This window comes from Diabrotica undecimpunctata, chromosome 4 (assembly GCF_040954645.1).
Source record: "Diabrotica undecimpunctata isolate CICGRU chromosome 4, icDiaUnde3, whole genome shotgun sequence".
NCBI lineage: Eukaryota > Metazoa > Arthropoda > Insecta > Coleoptera > Chrysomelidae > Diabrotica > Diabrotica undecimpunctata.
This window is the reverse complement of record NC_092806.1, coordinates 138236429-138258279: the sequence shown is the minus strand read 5'-3', so window position 1 is coordinate 138258279 and position 21851 is coordinate 138236429. Positions and strand designations below refer to the sequence as shown.

At 34.3% G+C, this 21851-nt stretch overlaps 1 protein-coding gene across 1 annotated transcript in view; it reads left to right on the top strand.

Moving 5' to 3' along the window:
- Positions 1-7505: 7505 nt before the first annotated feature.
- The window catches only part of LOC140438441 (uncharacterized), a 29506-nt gene continuing 15160 nt past the window's right edge, over positions 7506-21851 (top strand). Inside the window, exons 1-2 of the mRNA XM_072528119.1 lie at positions 7506-7737; positions 13869-13965. Of these exons, the coding sequence (XP_072384220.1) occupies positions 13915-13965 (51 nt within the window). The 5' untranslated portion in view covers positions 7506-7737; positions 13869-13914. The remainder of the gene's footprint in view (positions 7738-13868; positions 13966-21851) is intronic.

The following is a 21851-nucleotide window of genomic DNA, read 5'->3' as shown; positions in this document are numbered from 1 at the left end:
TTGTCCGAGCGCCAAGTCTATTCATGCTGAAATGCCAAAATGAACTTAACATAAATTACTTGACAGCTATCAAAATGGCCGACAGTTAAAAAAGTGTTACCAACTTACATTTCTATACCTCAAAAAAATACTCTTTAGTATCCTAAGATAATCTTTTATATGTATTTTAAAGATTAGGACTGTTACCAAAAATTGCACAATTATAAACCAACACTGTTATTTTCATTGTCACATTTTATTAGTTACTTTAAAATGTTTTAGATGATCCATTCTACTGGGTACTTAACTATGGCACATTTCTCTCCCGAACTTTACTTCAAAATATTATTACAACTTTACAGTTTTGTTTTAATTTGGGGATACTGGTCGTTTTTCTTTTACATGCTTGGTTTATTGTACCAACTAACGAAGAAATCGTAGACTATTTAGCAATGGGCGCAGTTGGCATTTATGTAAGTATTGTCCAATATCACGCTTATCATTTTATATATTAAAAAAACGGCACTTTCTCGCAGTAAATGATACACTTAAGACTAAATAAAATTTTATTTTTTAATTTTTTTTATTACAACGTAAGTTGGCGGACTATACGAAGCAGAAAAATCAGTAACCTGCGATATACAGATGACATACATACTAACAGAAAATGAAGTCAAAATGATTACTATGATCGAATGGCTAAGCAGGATAAGTAAAGAATTCTGGCTTCAAATCAACACCGAAAAAACAAAAATAATGATCGTAGACAGAGCAAATAATAATATACCGCACATATATCAAGTGGCGAATTTTGAAGTGGTAGACAGATTTGTATCCTTCGTTTTACATGCTCCCTGATAACCAATAATAGCGAATGCTCATTAGAAATCAAGCTTAGACTAGCAATGACCTGAACTGCAAGAGCTAAAATAATTAAAATATGGAAATAACGAACAATAACAAGCTTAGTTTGGTCAACGATCTTATTTTTCTCATTGGTTCATACGCAGCTTTAACATGGACTCTCAAAAAAATCGACAGCAGTAGATCGAGGGCTTCGAAGTGTGGGTAGATAAAAGAATTCTACGCGTATCCTTGACAGAATATAGATCCAACCTGTCAATTCCGGAAGGGTTTTATATAAAAGACTGGCTATTAAGAAAAGTAAACCGAACATACCTAAATTACTTCGGCTATATATCTAGGAAAACGGGAATCATAAAGCTATTTTTAGTTGATGGAACTTTGTCTGATCTCCACCAATTGTTGAGGGAAGGCTTATTAAATTCCTTTCCCCAGCCTGTATAGAACCAAATATTTTAGGACCATGGACTGTTAAAGATCTTTCTTCGATATATGTAAGCAGACTTCATGGCGATGATTCCTTATGTGTTTGGTTTGATAGGGTTGTACTTAGAGAAATATAAAGCGTAATCAATCGATACTACATATTTAATAACTAGAGAATATTTACAAAACCACTATTATTAATTAAAGAGTTTGCTTTAACACATTGTTCAGTGTTATACCTGCATTTTTGGGGAGAACTAATGCACTTTTTTCTGCATTTTGGAGGCGAAGTGATGGCTTGGGTACCGGCGAGTACCGCACATACAGCCGCACGTTCAGCTAGTCACTTGAGACCACACAATCACATCTGCCATAGTTTTTGGCTTGAACCAAATTTTATCTAAAAGATTCGACGAGCCGGCGTCGGTTTAACCCAAGACTCTTATAAGATATTTATGATACAAATATTTTGAGGCAAGCAGTACAGTTTGTCACATAAGATTCAAGCCAATACTTGTGAAAACGAAAAATAAATTAATTTTAATATAACTTGTTGTTTTAACAACATACTCACCCCATTGAAGCGCTAGTTTAACACAAATAAACAGATCATATGTCGGTCAGATAGCCAAGCGGGCTGGGCGGCCGGTTCTCACTCGCTTCACTGCGAGTGGTTCAGTGGTTCGATCCCCAGCTCGGTGTACAGAAAACAAAAAAGGCTAACGCAGCAGTTTAAAATTCTAAATGAATCTGCGGCTTAGACTAGAATATGCTGGTGTCTGATCGGCCTATGGTGGGGCAGTACGGCAAGAGATAAGGGCTTGTGGCTCAGTGATAGTCCTCCATAGATCCCTACCGGAAGGGCGAGGCGCCTAAATACCGGGTATATATATATATATATATATATATATATATATATATATATATATATATATATATATCATTCATATATGATCATATAGATCATATTATTACAAGAGAGCATGAGGAAGAAAATACACTACAATTAATCTTATACTAACTTAATTTAAATCGTCATTGGGTAGAGGACACAATTTGGTAATAGAGCACTTGAATACTCCATCTTTAGTTTTGACCGTGGCAATTCTTACTCTCCCATCTTTTCCGGAAAAGACCTCCATCACTCTTGCTAATACCAAATAAAGATGAGGGATGTTGTCTTCAATCAACAAGACGAGATCATTGGGTTCTAGGTTTTTATGCGGGAGAAAAGATTTAGAGCGATTTTGAAGTCTGTTCAAATAGTCGATGGACCATTTTTTCCAAAACACTTGTTGGAGTTTGGACAAATGTTGCCATAAATTTAATCTGTTTTTGGGAAAGTGGATAACATCTTTTTTAGGGAATGAGGTGAGAGATTGTCCAATCAATAACTGTCCAGGAGTAACATAAGTAAAATCGGAGGGGTCATTTGAAAGGGAACAAAGAGGCCGGGAATTGAGCACAGCTTCAATTTGAACGAGAACTAAATCTAAATATACAGGCTAAAGTTTTTACAAACTTTGAAAAATTGGAGAACCTATCAGAAAGTGAGGTGAAAAAATATATTTAATAATTTCGAGCATAAAGAATGACTTTCCTTTCCTCAGGCAACTTGGAGGTGTAACCCTTTGGGTTGTATTTCAATAAATACAACACAATCAAAAACCGTAATTGATTTAAAAATGAAGGACCATAAAGCCATAAGGAAGAGTTTATTATTTCAGAGGGTAGCATTCCTCTGGAGAGTATGTCGGCAGGATTCTCTTTGGATCGTAATTGCCTCCAGTGAGCATTAGGAGAATTATCTAACATTTGTGCAACCCTATTTTCTATAAATCCGACAACACATTTATAGAGTCTAATTGAGATATTTTTTTTTAACGATGTTAGCAATCTTTGCTGTGAGTTTACTACACATTGGCGCACCCATGAGTTCCAATCAAGGAAATGGAAAGGTCAAGAGTTTTAGCGGAGCAACGCGACTCTTAGATGCTAGAAGGGAACAAGACACCTGTTCTGATTTATAGATCACACGTAAGTAGATACAAGCTCCATAAATCTTTAAACTTGCTTCTGAGAATGGGTGAATCTCAACACCAGTGATTTCTTGACTTAAAAACAGACATCTAGGTATACTTAAGTCCTTAAAGTGAGAGGGACTGCCAATAAAACTTAGCCATTCATGTAACGCATCTACGTTAATGGTATCGTTCCAACTGATTTTGGAAATCCAGATTTTTTGCATTATAAGCTTAGTGACAACTGTAACGGGATTAATAAGACCTTGAGGATCAAATATTTGGGCAATCATTGACAGTACTTTTCTCTTAGTGTATGAGTTCTTTAGGGTGAAATCTGGAAGAGAGATTGAAAACATGTCAAGAACAGGATTCCAGCATAAACCTAAAACTTTATTAGAGCAATTATCTGGAGCTATGACATAAAAAGAGTTCGAAGAAAGAGAAGAAATATCTTTTAGAAACAAGTCCGAGTTAGAAAACTAATTATGTAGAGAAATACATGCTGTTCCAAGAAAACTAGTTATTTCCTTGTGAGCTTTGAGGAGAGTTTGCTCATCATTAGCACCGTAGAGAATGTCATCAATATAGCAACTATTTTGAAAAGCATCACTGGCCATAGGATATTCAGTTTGATGAGTATTTGCCAGTTCTATTTAACAGCGAGTACTCTGAAAACTGAAGGTTTTAGTTCCATATGTAACTGTTTGCAGTTCCAGGCACTCAATATCTTTTTTTGGGGCGTCACGCCAAAGTATGTTTAACAGAACGTTTGATCAGGATTGATTTTAATCTCTGTGTACATCTTTTGTATGTCAGTTGTTAAAAAAAAAGAAATATAATCAACAGCGCAGCAAAATGTCAAAAAGTTTCGGTTGACGGGTAGGTAGGAGGAGGATATCATTAAGCGAATGACTACTAGAACCTTTAATCGAACCATCGAAACCAACCCTAAGTTTTGTTGTTAAGGATTCTTCCTTTAATACACCGTGATGAGAAAGAAAATATTTATTTTCTAAATTTACATTAGCAAGAGAGAGAGAGGGACTATTCTATCATGTTCGAGAAGAAGATATTCACTAATGAAAGACTTACATTGAGCGTATATATTTTCATTTTTCAAGAGCCTATTTTCTAAATTAATAAATTTGCATTTTTTAGTCAAAATCTTTATTAGAAATAAATATTTAACCTTTCAGCGGTCGCGGCCTTTGTACCAACAAGGATGGTCGCGCGTATTTCCTAGATACGCTAAATGCTAATTAGTTATTTTAAGATGTAGGTAATTAAATATTGTAATATTAATACAAAATATATTTGGTGGAATATTGGTACACTGTATTTCTTAATATAAAATTAGTATAAAATTTTTTATTGAATTTCATTAAAAACAACAACGGTGTCATAAGTCCCAGATGTCTCCTAGATATTGCACATTACACATATTATTGTATCGCAGTTTATCATTTTGACAACGCTTACATCTTCTTTTACTTGCTGTGGCCTCCTCTACTGTCTCGATACCTATTTCTGCTTTTCTTTTTGAAATTTTTTCTTTGAGCTCATTTTGAAGGGAGTATTGTGTTCTTCATTCGGCGTGTCTTTTCACATGAGCATTTGAAAGTAGTCGAAGTATTTTTTCGTTATTATTGGTGGAATAGATTATATAACTATCCATCGCGGCTACATTTCTTCTGGCTACACCATCTTCTGGTGTTCCTGGCAACATTGTAAGAAGCACAAAGTTTGACAGTTTGTCTACTGTATCTACACCTCCCTTTGCCTTATTATAGAATGTTATAATCTCGGGTTGCTTTTGATCACCTGTTTCTGCGTCGATTGCTGCGTCATAATATAGACTTGAAACTAATATTACGTTTTTATAGCGCTTGGGCACGTAGGGAACAAGAGTCATGTCCTTCCGAAACCCAAAATTACTGGTATTGGGCTCACGCTTTTTTGTAACTTTAAATTCATTGGGAATTTGGGCCTTATTTATTTCATCGTTCCTACAAAGGCAATTTTTTTCTCATCAAGATCTTTTATCAAATCAAAATCAGAAAACCAGTGGTCAGTGGTCAGTGTTTTCCCCGTATTAAATATAGGTGTTGCCAAACTTTTTACCACGTCTCATGGTTTGTTACTTATGGAGAATGGGCCATCTGGTTGAGTCCCTGCATAAATTTCCATGTTATAAGTGTAAAAGATGCGAGCGTCAACCATGGCATAAATTTTGATCCCATATTTATTGGGTTTTTTGGGGATGTATTGAATAAAGGAGCATCTTCCACGATATGCCTCTAGTTTCTCGTCACTTGTAACATTTTTCCCAAGAGAGTAGCATTTTTGGCAATTAGACACAAACTCCTCGAAAGTATTCCTTATTGGGGCCAAGCGATCCATTCTTTTAAGTTCTACTCTCGTAGCTATGTCATCAAAACGTAACGCTCCCATTAAAAATAGAAATCTTCTCCAACTCATCACTGTTTTGAAATTATCCATTCTCCATAGTTCTTCAAAGTTAACTCGATTACCATGGTAAATGCCCGCCAAATAAAGCAAGCCCAAAAGGGGTGTTATTTCTAGTTTGTCTGTATCCCTGGCATCTCTTGGACGACAATAATTAGATCTTACAGAACTTATGTACTTATTTGTGAAGTTCACGATGCTCTCAATCATAGGATCAGTTATAAGGCACTTCCAAATATCAACGATGTCTGTGAGATTCTTAGCTGGTCCAATGACCCCAGGCAGACGGAGTAATATATTGCGAGGTGGTCGCTTACTTTTTTGTTTTAATTTTTTGACAAATCCATGAGTCGAAAACTTTTCCATTTTTCTTTAGATGAGCTATATAAGCCTCGTTGGAACTGTCAGCTTCGTCTTCGGCATTACTTCTATCACTCAATTCGGACTCACGTTCCGAAACACGTTCCTCTTCGTCTGTATCGTTATCATCCATACGTATATCGTCATCTGACTCAGCAAACATCAAATTTGTAACAGCTAATATATCAGTGGGATCATTGAGATTGAAAATCTTCTTCTTATCCGCCATTTCTAAAATAAAATAAACAAAATGAAACTAATTGCCACAAATGGTCGCGTGTATATGAGAGATACAGACCTCTTATATCAACGTAGAAAGTTTTTAACACAAAAAATGCATGAAATAGTGATACGTTATCAATATTACAGTAAGAATAATGTAACTATAACAAAAACAGAAAATAAACAGATGTTATAAAAACTTACCTAAAAAGTCGCGCGTATATCTGAAATACAAATGCAAAATTCTCAGCAACGTACTATCCCTTGACAGGTTATTTTTGTGTACTGGAAGGTTGCTTTAGTAATGGGGTAGGAATAGCGAAAAGCACCAGATCGCAGTGCAGCGTAGGTTTTTTATAATAGATATTATACTAAATCTATTACCCGTGTATCTACCACGTACGCACGTCCGCTGGAAGGTTAATACAGATCTTGTTGAATCATATTAGTAAAAAATATATAGTTAATTTTACAATTAATTATTATATTTTTGAATGAATAATTATAGAGTGAGCAATTTCACCCCATTTTACGGTACCTTGTTTTTCATTTTATATTGCTATATAATAAAAGTAAAATCGCTGGTAATTATACTTAGTTATTTATATTGTTATAGAGCATTGTTGGCTATGGATCGTTTATGAACAATTTTGATATGACAGTCCTTGCAGTAGATCTTTTAAAAAATGTATATAATGGACACGGACGTCCAATAAGTGAGACTTTAAAAAAATCCATATTTAAGTTTAGCTACACTTATAAAAAATATTTCAGTATGTATTGTTTGTTAATGACAGGTGCGTACTTTATATTGGTTTCTTTAGTTGACCACAAAAAACAACTTTACTATAAAATAATTAAAGATTTTTTTCAAGGAAGGGTTGCCTGTCTAATTGTCTTTTTCTTGTTTATAATACCTCATTCGTTTCTGTTTAGTTCACAAACAATAATGATAAATTGTTACTTTTCATCGCATGCTTATTATTGCTTAAAAGCTTTGAATGAGCAAATTGAAATCTTAATAGATTTTGAGGTGGATGCCAAAACTTCAAGCTACTACTCTGTCGAATATCAAAAAAGAATTCGTAGTGATATGATATATTTTAGTACACAACTTAAGCACATTAAAATGTAAGTAATATTATTTATTGTTAGTGGGGGAAGGTGTTGTACCTTGGATATGCGTGTACCTTGGTCCACTTGCTAATGCTACTACAAAGAAAGGATTTAACGGTTACCGGCAATAGTTAATTGTTCCCACCAGTCATAGAGGGCGATAAAGTGCTATTTGAACTTTATGAATGAATATTTGGATGACCAGTGTTGTTTATGTTTATTTTCGTGTAGCTGTGTAAAAATTTAGTTTATTTTAAATCTGCAAACATCCTATCCGATGGTAAGTAATTTGTGATCAATTTTATGCCTAATTATAAATTGTAGTCTACATTTTTATTTGCCATAAATAGTTACTTGCCATAAAGTATATTTTTCACATGTTTTATTTAATAAAAAATCAGGACGTCACCGCTTTGTACCTCGGACCTAGTTTATGGCTTGTACCTTGGACCGATCCAAGGTACAATGCCATAATTTTTGAATTACAGTAATACCCCGGACTTACGCGATAGGTCGGGGTACAATTTTGCATATAAAGACATACAAAGTATGTTTAAGTGGAACTGGAGACTAAATAAAACAATAATTAAGGAAATAATTAGTACAATCTAATTCTAGATAATATGACAAACTAAATTAATAAAGTGTGTAAACACAATTCGAAGTTATTTTGATGTAGAAGGTTTCATAAATTGTAACAAACTCGTCTGACGAGTCAATGATTTTTTCTTCTTCAGTAATATCTCCTCGTAGCATCCTAGTAATTTTTTTATTCCATGTTTTGTAACAAAAATGCGCTCTTCAATGGAGTTTATGCTTTCCAAAATTGTTAACCCTTTTTCAATCGAACTAAGGGCTTCTGTCAAGTTTCCAACTGTCATTTGATCTTCTAATTGAACTGGGTCCAAAGAATCATGATTATTAATTTCTTCCTCTTGTACACGCATTGTTATGAGCTCATCAATTGAAAGCTCCTCATTGTGTGAATCCAACAGCTCTCGAACATCATCACTATCCACTTCTAAATTTATTTGTCTACCAAGTTCGACAACGTCTTTGATCACATTGCAAATTTCATCAGGCCCTGGCACTGATTCCGCTGAGTCTCAGTGGAGAAAAAAAATGGACAGAGTTTTTTCTAGATGCCAGTTAAAGTTTTTTGTGAAATTTCATCCCAAGATTTCCCAATGATTCTCACTGCTTCTAAAACGTTGAATTGTTTCCAAAATTCTTTAACAAAGAGCTCGTTGTTTTGTCTCATAGCTTTATGCAGATGTGCAAACGATCGTTTCGTGTAATAAGCTTAGAATGTTTTGATAACTCCCTGGTTCATCGGTTGAAACAAGCTGGTTGTATTTGGTGGCAAAAACTCAACTTTCACACGTGGGTCGAAACTAGTTAAAGTAGCAGGAGGATGACCTGGCGCGTTGTCTATTAATAGCATCACTTTAAACGGGATTTGTTTAGACTGGCAATAACGTTCGACTTCAGGTATGAAGTGATGACCAATCCCGTCTTGAAAAAGGGAGGCCGTCATTCAAGCTTTACGATTCGACTTCCAAATCACGGGTAAACCAGCTTTAGATTTGTTTTTCAATGCTCTTGGATTTTCTGTTCACGCGCAATAAAAGTTCTTTTAGGCATCTTCTTCCAAAACAGGCCAGTTTCATCTACGTTGAATATGGTTTGGCTAGTATAGCCACCTTCATCTATCATAGCTTTGAGTTTCTCTGGATAGAGAGATGCAGCCTCTTTATCTGCACTTGCCGCATCTCCACTTTCTGCAATGCTATGCCAATTACAGCGACTTTTGAACCGGCTGAACCAACCGTTACTAGCTTTAATATTTTCATCTTTAGCCATCTCCCCAGCTCCTTCTTTAATTTCTCAAAAATTTGTTAAGCTTGAAAGCACACCGTGTTCAGTCAACAGGACAGTTTTTCACACTTACTTGATTATCACACCATAATTTTAACAATGTTTTCATCTCAGCGATAATACCATGCCGTTTATAAATGATGCTTGAATTCAAAGACTGAGCGTTTTTCACAGCTTCGAGAATTTTTTCTTTACTTTTCGTAATTGATCTGACTGTCGATTCCGGTAGATCATACTTCTTCGCCAAATCACAAATTTTTAGTTTTACGTAGTAGTCTTTAATAATGTTAAGTTTATACTACACAGATAATGTTTTTCTTTTCTGAAGTTAAATGTGTCGATAGCAATGTGCCAGAAACGCAACCATTTTCGTATATTTTTCTTTTCTTGTTTAAAGCAAAAGAGTCGGTTCTACTTCGTTTGGATGCTATAGTTACTTACAGTAAATATCTCAATTCGTCGCACAACGCACAAAAAAAACACAAAATCGTAACTTATGTACCTACGCGCCGATTTCGCACTACACGTCTGTGCCTGTTGTAAACTGAACGAATAATAATGCGGGAGGGGGGAGTCAGAAACAAACGCCGGCGCTTGGCCTTGACTGCGCGGCGTTCAAACAAAAAACGAATAGACGAGAAAATTAAATCGCGTAACTCCGAATTCGCGTAAGTCGAGGTAGCGTAAGTCGGGGTATTACTGTATTTTATTATCTGATTTTATGTCGTTTTTTATACGTATAAGTATACTTTTTTAAATAAATACTAAATTAAGTTTTCTTTTTCAGAATAAAGATAACCATGCCTTGCAGCAAAATCTGAAATAAAAGACGACCTATTAATCCAAGCAATATCAAGTCTGCAATAGAAAAAGTTCTCAATGGTGAATTGTTCATACGGAAAGCTTCTCGCTGTTACAATGTGTCTAAAACAACACTTATTAGGTACATGACTAAACATAAAAATTTAGAAGGTACGGCGGAGTTTTTTTATGAAGCGAACAATAAAACTCAACAAGTTTTTTCAATTGAAGAAGAAAATGGTTTGAAAGATTATTTAATAACAGCAGTACGCCTTCACTATGGCTTGACAAGAATGGAGGTTCGTTGTTTTGCTTACCAATTCGCTCTTGCAAATAATAAAAAGTTTCCATCATCATGGGAGCAAAATAAGAAAGCCGGTAAAGGATGGCTAAGATATTTCCTAAGGCGTTACACAGTAGAATTATCACTTTGAAAAGCGGAGCCTACAAGTCTAGCAAAATCCACCTTTGTCAGCTCATTTTTTACAAATTACAAGAAAGCTCTGTCTCGAAATGAATTTTCGCCACACAAAATTTGGAACTGTGATGAATCTGGTTTTACAACCGTCGATGTCCCTCTTAAAATATTGGGTCCAAAAGGCATAAAACAACTTGGACAGATGACAAGTGGAAAAAGAGGACAGAATATTACTGTAATTGCGGCAGTAAAGGCCTCTGGTACTCATATTTCACCCATGATGGTGTTTCCTAGATTACATTTCAAATCCCATATGTTAAAAGGAGCTCCTGTAGGCACAGTTGGAGGTGCCAATTCATCTGGCTGGTCTAATGAGTCACTTTTTTTTGCAGTTCCTGGAGCATTTTAAATGTCATGTACAACCATCTATTGAAGACCCAGTTATTTTACTTCTTGATAACCATGATAGTCACGTTAATATACCAGTGATTCAGTTTTGTCAAAACAATGGCATAACATTGGTTACTTTCCATCCTCACACAAGCCACAAGCTTCAGCCGCTCGATAGGACTGTCTTTGGGCCATTGAAAACGTATTACAATACAGCTTGTAGTGAATGGATGCTTCTGCACCCAGGACAGCCTATAAGTATCTACGACGTTGCAGAGTTAATATGGAAAGCGTTTCCAAAAGCTTTTTGTCCATCGAATATTCTTAAAGGATTTGAAGTATCGGGGCTTTATTCCCTTAATGAAGACATATTTCAAGAACACGAATTTCTAACCTCTTATGTTTCGAATCGTCCACTAGAAAACAACAACAATGGTGTTAATGCTCAATCTGAAAGTACCGAGAACTTTGATGTTCAATCTAAAACTTCAAATGGTTTATGTGATGTTGTAGCCTGTTCAAGTATTGCTTTAGCTAATCAGACCGAAAACTTTTGTAGTATTCTAAATAACCGAAACCAAATTAATTTTCCACAAGGAAACAAAGTTCCTGTATTTGGCTGTATACCATATATTAAAAATTTTGAATAAAATCCTTTATAAAAAGGTATATAAAAAAAAGGTATATAAAAAACCCAGTTGGGCTATGTTGCATTGACAAAACGTTTTCGGAATAAATATTCCATCATCAGTGTCAAGTTAATACATGGATGTAGCCACTAAATATGTGGGTGAAAACCCTTTAAAAATAATTAAATAAGATTTGATCTACATTAAGTGGATCTACTACATCTAACTTACAGTAAGTTGCTTTGACAAAGTCCTCGTAGACATACCGTCTCAGGACTCGCAACTAATGTAGAGTCATATGTCGCCCTGTTACCTATCCAACGGTAACTTTAACATCTTAAATGTAAATTAGACATAATGTAGATCAAATCTTATTTAATTATTTTTAAAGGGTTTTCACCCACATATTTAGTGGTTACATCCATGTATTAACTTGACACTGATGATGGAATATTTATTCCGAAAACGTTTTGTCAATGCAACATAGCCCAACTGGGTTTTTTATATACCTTTTTATAAAGGATTTTATTCAAAATTATTTTCCTTCGACATCCGTTGCTGTTACTCCAGAAATGCTACGTCCGTTTACTAAAGAACCTTCCCGAAAAAAGGTCAGTGGAGGAAAAATACGAGGGAAATCTCGCATATTGACAGACACTCCCGAAAAATATGAAATATCACAGTTAAAAAAAGTAAAACCAACTACTCTTAAAATTACTAAAAGGCAAGTTTTTGGAGATTCTACGCAAGAGTTTATCAAAAAGAAGAAAAAACTTTTACTTCTAAGGACACCAAGAAGGAATTATCATCAAGTTCAGAATCCGAAAATGAAAACTTATCCCTTAGCAGTGAAAGCAGTGACGAAGAAAATTGGAAGGAGCATATTCAAAGGGAGGAAGAAGCAACACTGCTGGAGAACAAGTTTGGAAATGCTGATTTAAAAGCTGGCGACTTTTTATTGGTGGAAGTTCAGGCGAAAAAAAGGTTCCGATATTATTTAGCTGAAATAATACGTTGTGACGACGAAAACGAACTAAAATATTTACGTCGATATAAAACCACCGATAAGTTCTTCAATGATGCAACTACAAGCTTTAATTTTCTCGAAGAAGATGTAATTGCAGAATTACCCCCTCCAATTTACGTTAGTGAAACAGCTCGTCAAGCTCAAATGTTGAGATTTGAAATAAGTTTTGGACAATATGACGTTGAATGAACACAAATATGTTTAATTTTGCTTTTTTTTCTTTATAAAAATAATTTTAAGAGTTTCGTTTGAATAAAATTTACATCTGAAAGAAGCAGTTTATTTATACTTGTCGAAAATGTTAAACCTATTTACTATTTTCATTTTTATGCATTTTAAGTTGTGATAGGTATAACTATCTTTTTACATCATTTTGGTAACTGAATTAATGTTTCAAGGTACAATACTAGGAGGTCCAAGGTACAAGACCAAATTGTACCTCGGTCCATTCTACACCAAATTAAAAATTATTAAATTTATATCTTAAACATATTTTTTTAACCTTTTAAATACATTGGTGCTTAAGAAACATATTGCTAATTTGCTATGTTAAATCCCAACTCAATACGTTAAATAGTAAAATATTTACAGGTCATTAAAAAAGTGTCCCAAGGTACGACACTTTCCCCTATTTATAGAACTTTTCATATAAAAATGAGTGCATGTCATTTGAGATTTACAACGTTAGAACCCCACAGCGTTGCCAAACCTTCAGAATAGGAATAAGTGAGGAAGTTTTAAAATGTCAACTATTTAATAATACACTATACTAGTCGATTGAATTTTTAAAATGTATTAAAATGAGTAAAAAAAACTCAAAGATTTTATAAACCCAATGTTAATAACAGTATATAATTAACCAATTGACTAATGTGACTTACCTTTTACCATCTGTTTTTGTGGTTCTGATACTTCTTTTGTCTTCATTTTTCTATGAACGACATAATTGTTCTATTTTGAAAAATCCATGTTTCATAAAAAAAAACAAATATGTATATACAAAAATTTCTCTGCAATATAATTACATGTTTTACATGTTTTTGTATTCCAGGGCAACTCCTATCTGAGAAGTCCCTAAAACATGCCTACTATTCCAAAACAAACTGCTACTAAAGCAACTCAACGATTAATGTTAGCATTTCACCGTTTCTTGTAGGGATTCTTAAGTGTCACCTTTTTTTTATCTTTTAAAAAATACATATTATTTATTATGCTGTGTTTCTTTATAGAAATAAGTATGTACCTTTTAAAAATTTAATTTATTTAAGGGCCATAAATTATTACGGAAACTTTGTACAATGGCGATTTTTGATAATGGTATTTACTGCAGGTGCAGTTTTGGGAACATTATTAATAAATATTCTGGTAAGTTCACGTCATTATTCATACGTCATACGTCATACGAAAGTTTATTATGATTCTACAGTTTTAGATTAGATATTGCAAATACATAAACCACTAAAATCGGCAACATTGCCTCGTACTAGGTAATTGTAATTCTACGATCCCCTCCACTCCGACACCTAGATTCCTAGACAAAAAACGAGATAACCATACAGTAACACATAACAACGTAAGGGATATGCAACTCCGTCCATCGATTTTTGTTTTGCTTACGTACACCCAGTTCATTTCTTATAACATAAACTTGATAAAATACACTGACCATTATAAGGCCGTGCATTTGTATCGGTTTTTAAAAAATTTTATGGTTGAAATAAAAATAAAAGCGCATTTTTTAAAAAGATAAAACAAAGAATTTAATTCTTTGTGCCCTACAGAAATGATTCAAATATTTAACCTTTTACGGCTAAACAGTATCCCAATCTGTCATAAAAACTTCTGCGGACAGATGTAAGAGTTTCTGCTGTAATAGAATTGGAGACTTCTCTTATTCGGTTTCTTAATTCATCCAAATTTTGGGCTCTAGCCTCAGGATGATCATAAATAATGCTTTTTAAATTCTTCTTCTTCCTACTTTATAAATAGGTTTAATGCCTGTTTTACTTCGGTTTTTAGCCTCAATTGACGTTGTCTAACCATCTTTTCCTCAGTCGTCCCAATGATCTTCCATTTGGTGATTTATCTCTTGCTATTCGTACTATTCTATTTTCTGTCATTCTTTCGATGTGTTGATTCCATTCCACTTTTGTTATTTTTCTTAAGACTTTCATTTCTGTTGTTTCCAGTAGTCTTTGTGTTTTCACCGTATCTGTATCTCCATTTGTTATCTCCTCTGTATTTGTTTCTCCAGATTGTGTTGTTGAGACATCCTGCTGCTCTGTTTGCCATGTTCACTTGTTTCTGTACTTCTTCTTCCACTTTTCCGTAGCTTGACAGTTTTATTCCCAAGTATTCAGTTTCCATCACTTGTTCTATTATTTTGTTATTTACGACTAGTTTACATCTCGGTTCCGCTGATATCACTATTGCTTTAGTTTTCTCTGTTGAGATCTCCATGTTGTATATGAGCGCCGTATCTTCGAATTCTTTAATTAATCTTGGTAGGTCATCTTCATTTTCGGCTGTTATTATGGCGTCGTCCGCATTGCCCACTAGGTGGATCGAGTAGCTTGGTGGGTGATGTTGCCGGTCCCAAGCCCGGATAAAGGAGGAGGGTTGTAGGGTTAGGTTAGCAGCCTGCCATATATAAAAATAAAAAAAAGCTCAAAGAACCGGTGATGCTTTTAAATGTCCCCAAAGAAGAAATCCATGGGTGTGAGTTCTGGAAATCGTGCAGGGCACATAATATCGCTTTTTCCACTGATAACTCGATTCGGGAAAGTATTGTTTAAGTACTTCCTAATTATTCGAGCGTTGTGAATAGCCGTCTTGATGGAACCAAATATTCTCCAGATTTACATCAGGAAAATTGAGACTGGCGGGAAGAACATGATTCTGTAACAAATCGAAGTATACTCTAGTGTTCAAGTTGCCCTCAATAAAAAATGAACCTATTATGTGGTCTCCTAAAATGCCAGTCCAGACGTTAACTTTTTGAGGACGTTGAGTTAAGTAAACAATACTTCTGTGCTGGTTTCCCGCGCCCAATACCTCCTAATGGAAGGATTTTGTCTCCCTACTAACGAAACAGAAGATTTATCAGTAAATAAAATTATTTTAATAAAATTGGGTTCATAATTAGACTTCGTTATTATAGTTTCAAAACTCCATAAAGGATATCGCTTTTCTTTCCTCAACTTTTTCTGGTAACACTTCTTGAGCGTGACATTTTCTGCAATTTTTGAGGCAATAACAACTCTTAAAATTTAACAATATTATAAACTGACTGTACGCAAGGAATTGGTCTCCACTCAAAAAAACACAAAAAATAAATCTACACACTGTTGTCCAGAATTAGTACCCTAAAACTTTTTTATTATTTAAACCTTTTCTGTGGACGTATAAACAGAAATGTTGTTTACAAAAATAAATTAAAAATCTACGCTCTTATTGCTTTAAACAACCACTGTATAATGACAAATTATTGGCGACGGGGCAATGGAGTTTCGTGGAAAGTCGATAGGGCGCAGTGTTGTCATTTATAGTGTGTACATCTAATTTAAAATCTAACGCACTGTATGATGATTCCTGCTTGGTTTCCACTGTACTTCAGCGATACTAGCACATGTTCGTGCAATATAAATCGTGCCATGTATCTGACCGGATATATTTTCGCAGTGCGAGTTGTGTTGTCTATGGATCCAGCCTTTTTTTCGATCGCGGACTGATGATTTTTGTAGCTGATGCTCTTTTGGCAAGTACATTGGCGCTTTTATTGCCACATTTTCCCCGATAACCTGGAACTCATATCAGTGCAACACTGTTGTGTTCCGCCAGTCAGTCGAGTTTATGTTGGGATTCCCACACTTTCCTAAGTTTACTTTAGGGCATAGTTGAGCCTCCATGGCTGCATGGCTATCTGTGCATACATTGATGCATTTTAGTTTGAAAGTCTCCGTGTTAATTTCTTAGATCGCAAGACTGCAAAAAGCTCTACCTGAAATACAGAGGTACATTCTCTTAGTGGAATAGAGATGTTTAAATTTCCACCACTACCGAATGTTCCTACACTTAACCCTTCTTCAGATTTAGATCTGTTTGTGTAATAGGTATAACCCTACAGTCTGTCTCATCCCTTTTCCTCATCCCTATCGTGGTCAAATGTCAACTTGGAAAGCTATTTAAGATTTTATTTGGGTGCCTTATGGTCAGAAATCTTGATCCATTGGGAAGTCCTAGTTTTATTTATTATGTTTTTATATCTTGATTTAACCGGTATATTATTTAGGTTTTCTCGCAGTCTATAATATCCCATCCCCGCCCCCTCTTATAATTATATGTAAAGAAGGGAGATCCACTATTACCATCATACCTGCGGTTGGTGTATCCCTGATAGCTCTGTGATTCCGAAGCAAGCAAGTCTTTGCACCTTGCTTATTTTAAAGATGGCAATTTTTGCTGCACCGATGGCCACTATATCGCCGACGCATATGTAATTGTGGGTAACAATGTTATAAATCCACATTGTCCATGAGTGCTTCTGGCTACCATTAACGTAGTTACCGCTCTCTTGGTTATTCGTTCTATCTGTTAATTAACTCTAATCTATTTACTTCACTCACCAGACTTAAATGTGTACCATTTAGGCTTAGAAGACCCAATCCCTCTAAATTTTTTTAAATTTCGGTAAATTCCAAGATTTTGGACTTCTGAGGGGTTATGTTAAATTCTATTTTATAACTACAATCATAGCCTATCGCATTACATCTCTGACTGTGTAATTCAATTTACCGTGGGCTAAGATGACTAGATCATTTGCATAGCCATCAGACAGAAGAGTCGTAAGAAGAGAGGAATGGATAATTCATTAAGTCCACCGCAATATAGTCCAAAAGTCCAAGGATTATATCAACCAAAGATTATAGCAACCACACCGATACTTAATTACCTTAAAGAGGAAGTTAAAACTTTACCGTACTTCAAGAACTTATATCAATAAAAAATACAGGCCACATTTATTAAAACAAAGATTTATGAGACTTTACAATCACAGCTGTATATATCCCACCAATACATGCTATAAAAAAAAAATATGACGAATTTCAAAATAACCAAGGGTATAAAATAATAATTTGAGAAGATTTACATTTTACTCATTCGAAATCTAGATTGATAATAGCTAAAGGCAAAAAATGACTACCAGCTTGCGATAATCTCAATTTTTCGACACTGTCAACTGGAAAGCCCATATATTGGCACACAAACACAGTTAAATTTGTAAATATATATATATTTATATATATATATATATATATATATATATATATATTTATATATATTTATATATATATATATATATATATATATATATATATATATATATATTGTTGTGATTTGCTTATAATTGTAAATCTACTTATATAGTCTGAAAAGTAATAAGTTTATCTTTATCAAACAAATCAAAATCAAAAAATATCTCAGGGCTGAAAATAATTATTATATATAATTTTTTTATTAAAACGTGGCTTCAAAGTATCTTCTGCTAGTTCCATTTAAGAAAGATAAACAAAAAAGAAAAAAGAAATACTAGACAATCAATTCTGATATTATAACAATTGTCCTTTATTTTAAAATATATCAAATTAATTGAAAATTCCGTTGAGGATAAATCTTACACCATACACTATAAATAGAATAATAAAAAAAAATATAATCAATCATCCATCAAATCACACATCCCTTAATAATCAATAAGGTTTAACTACACATATTTCTAAATCAACTATCTCTTAATATAAAAATTTTAATTATTAATTTAATTAATATAAGAATTATTGGTTCCTTTGCTTGGATTTTACCACAATCTCCAAACTCCAAGATAAACAAACTGCTTCCTCTCAGACACAACGAAAATATATCTGTGTGTACTTACACAGTAATGCCTCTATTTCTACTGGCATTCGTCTCTGCTTACCACAATGGCTGTTTAATTTTCCACACAAAACACTAAACACTACTTCTTATAAATTCTCAATTACAATATCTTTTCTACAATATCAGAAAACCACTAAAAATTAATATTTTTTAGGAGCATCTCCAAAATTCGCATTCCCGTTTTACAGTTATTTTGACAGTTCTCTTGACAGTTCCCTGTCATCCAACGCATCATCGGATTCTTAGTTCATAAATTTTTTTTTTGTTTTTCCAAAAATTACTTGACGTTAAAATACTTTCTTTCAAAGGACCTTGAATTCTTTTTTAACTTTTATAAAGGAGAAAACTCAATAACCAATAATCCTTACTTATTACTTTCTAATCTATTATAACTGCAAATTTCAAATAGTTGTGTACTAAATCTAACTGCTTATGTCCAAACCGTATTGTCTTTTTTATTGGAGAAAACTGTCCAAATCACTTATTCACTTATTCGGAAACCACTCATGTACAACTAAACTATTTCTATATACAGGGTGTTCTCGAATTTTTTAATGGTCTTTCTAATTTTAATTTTATCTACAAATTTGGGGATCTTATTAACTCCCCGCCTGGTGAAAAGATGAAAATTTTCCGCATATGCAACAAATTTTCTCGCGTCAACACTTAATTTCAAACTAATGAGATTACCCAAATTCCTTAAATCAAAAATTTTATTTCTACTTAAAAAAAAACCTTTTCGTTTTCTATTCATGATATTTGTATACATCGTGAATATTGAATATTCCTCTGATTCTTTCAGAATCCATATGTCTCAGGACATAACTATTTACACCGTTTTCATTATTTACGATATATGGACCCTCAAACACCGGCATTAGCTTAGCACAAACATTGTTGGTGATGTTGGATACTCTCAGAGCTCTCACCAGCACCTTTTCGCCAACCTGAAAAGTGACAGGCCTTCTTTTTCTGTTGCGGTCCTGTCTTTGGACGTATTTCTCATTACTTCTTTGCAGTCTTCTCCGCACCAATTCCAAAACTTGTTGATATTCTCGGATGTTTGTATCTTCCCACGGCCTCTCTGGCATTATTCCTTTCATAACATATTCCGGGGTTTCTTTTGTCACCGTGCTCGGGATCGTATTTAAATATTTTTCTATTTCTGTTATTTTTCTGTCCCATCGATTATGTTGTCCATCTGTAGCAATACGAAGAAATTTTGTTACCTCTTGGATAAATCTTTCCGACGGATTGCTCTGAGGGTGACGAATGCTGACAAAATTTGTCTCTATTCCTCTTTCCCTCAGCTGTCCTTTTAAACGATCGTTTCCAAAATACGTCGCGTTGTCCAATACAATCCTCCTTGGCGTTCCTACGGAATCTATGAAATCGTCAATTTTTCTCAATATTTCGACTCCTTTTGTCGTGCGACAACTATACAATTTCACATATTTTGAAAATACATCTACCATTACCAGGATGTGTTTATTTCGTTGATTTGTTATGATTAAATCACTCAACATATCGATTGCTACGATGTCCAATTTGTTTCGGGATACGATGTTTTTGGCGACATTTTCATTTTTGTAATTCTTACTTTTATATCTTTGACATTTACTGCACTTTTGGGTCATCTTCTTAGCTATACAATAATCTTGTCGACAAATATAATTTTCACGAAAAACTAACCATACTTTCCGGGCTCCAATATGTCCGTTATTTACATGTAGGTTTTCCATCAGTTTCTCGGCCAGTGTTGGTGTCACCAAATATAATTCTTTTCCTTCAATTCTTTTAAAGAAAATATCGTCTTTTCTTTCTGCTCTTCTTTTATCCTTTTCCTCCAAACCTTCTTGATTCCTTCTTATTTCATTAAGCGAGAAAATACCGTCTTCTTGTGCCAATCGGTTTAAACCTACATGCAATTCAATCGTATCCTTTTTTCCTGTTTCTTCATCCCGGGTTAAAGCATCGGCTATGATATTGTCCTTTCCTCTGATGTACTTGAATTCAAAATCGTACTCTTGTAGTAACAAAATTCCTCGATGTATTCTGTTATTTACTAATCGATTCTTCATGATGTGGACTAAAGCGGCATGATCCGTCTCGATTGTAAATTTCGCTCCCAATAGGTAGAATCGTAGCTTCTTAACACAAAATAGTACACTCGCGAATTCGAGTTCAGTAACGCTATATTTTCTTTCATGCGTTTTCGTTACTCGAGAAATAAAACATATCGGAACTTCCTGTTCATTCTGTATTTGTGATAAAACACCAGCAAATTTTTGAATTGAAGCATCGGTTCTCAGAATAAATGGTTGGTGGTAAATAGGATGATACACCTTGATTTCTTTTGAGAACTCTTCTTTTAATCTTAAGAAAGCTTTTTCTTGTTCTTCCTTCCAATTCCATCTAACTCCTTTTTTTAGTAATTTTATTAGCGGCATTTGTTTCTCGCTTATATCTGGGATTAGTTTTTTAAAGTAATTCACCATTCCGAGAAAACCTCTCAAAGTTTTCAAATTTTTCGGTCTCGGATAATCATTTATTAAATTTACTCGGTCTTCCGCTAAAGTAATTCCGCTCGTGTCCAGTTTAAACCCCAAATACACTACTTCCTTTTGAAAAAATTGGCATTTTTCTATGTTTAGTTTCAAACCAGCCTGATCCAATTCTTCCAGCACCAATTTAATGTGTTTCAAATGACTTTGCGTATCCGGAGAAAAAATCAATAAATCGTCTATATAGTGGACAATAAAATCTTCATGACGGTTGAGAATGGTGTGCAGAGCTCTCACCAGTGCTGCGCATGCACTTTGCAATCCAAAAGGAACTACCTTGAAACGATATACTATCCCATCAATTGAAAAAGCTGTATAATTTCGGCATTTTTCTGCTAATGGAATCAACCAAAAACTATGTTTTAAATCAATTTTGGAAAAAATATGTGACCCAGTTATTCTTCCAAAAATAGCCTCAATATTTAATGGTGATTCATATTGGGATACTGTATGCTGGTTGATGTTTCTCGCATCTAAACATAGCCTTAAATCTCCACTGCTTTTCTTCACTATCACTATTGGATTGACATAGGGTGAATCACATCTCTCTATAATCTGATCTTCCAACATTTTCTCGATTTCTCTTTTCACGTCTTGCCGATATTTATACGGGATGGGGTATGTTTTTGAACGAAAACTTTCCAAATTTTTCACCTCAAATGTATGCTCGTAATTTCTGGCCACTCTATTTTCTTCGTTTATTAAATTTTCGTAGTTTTTTAACATCAAACGCATCTCCTTTTCTTGTCC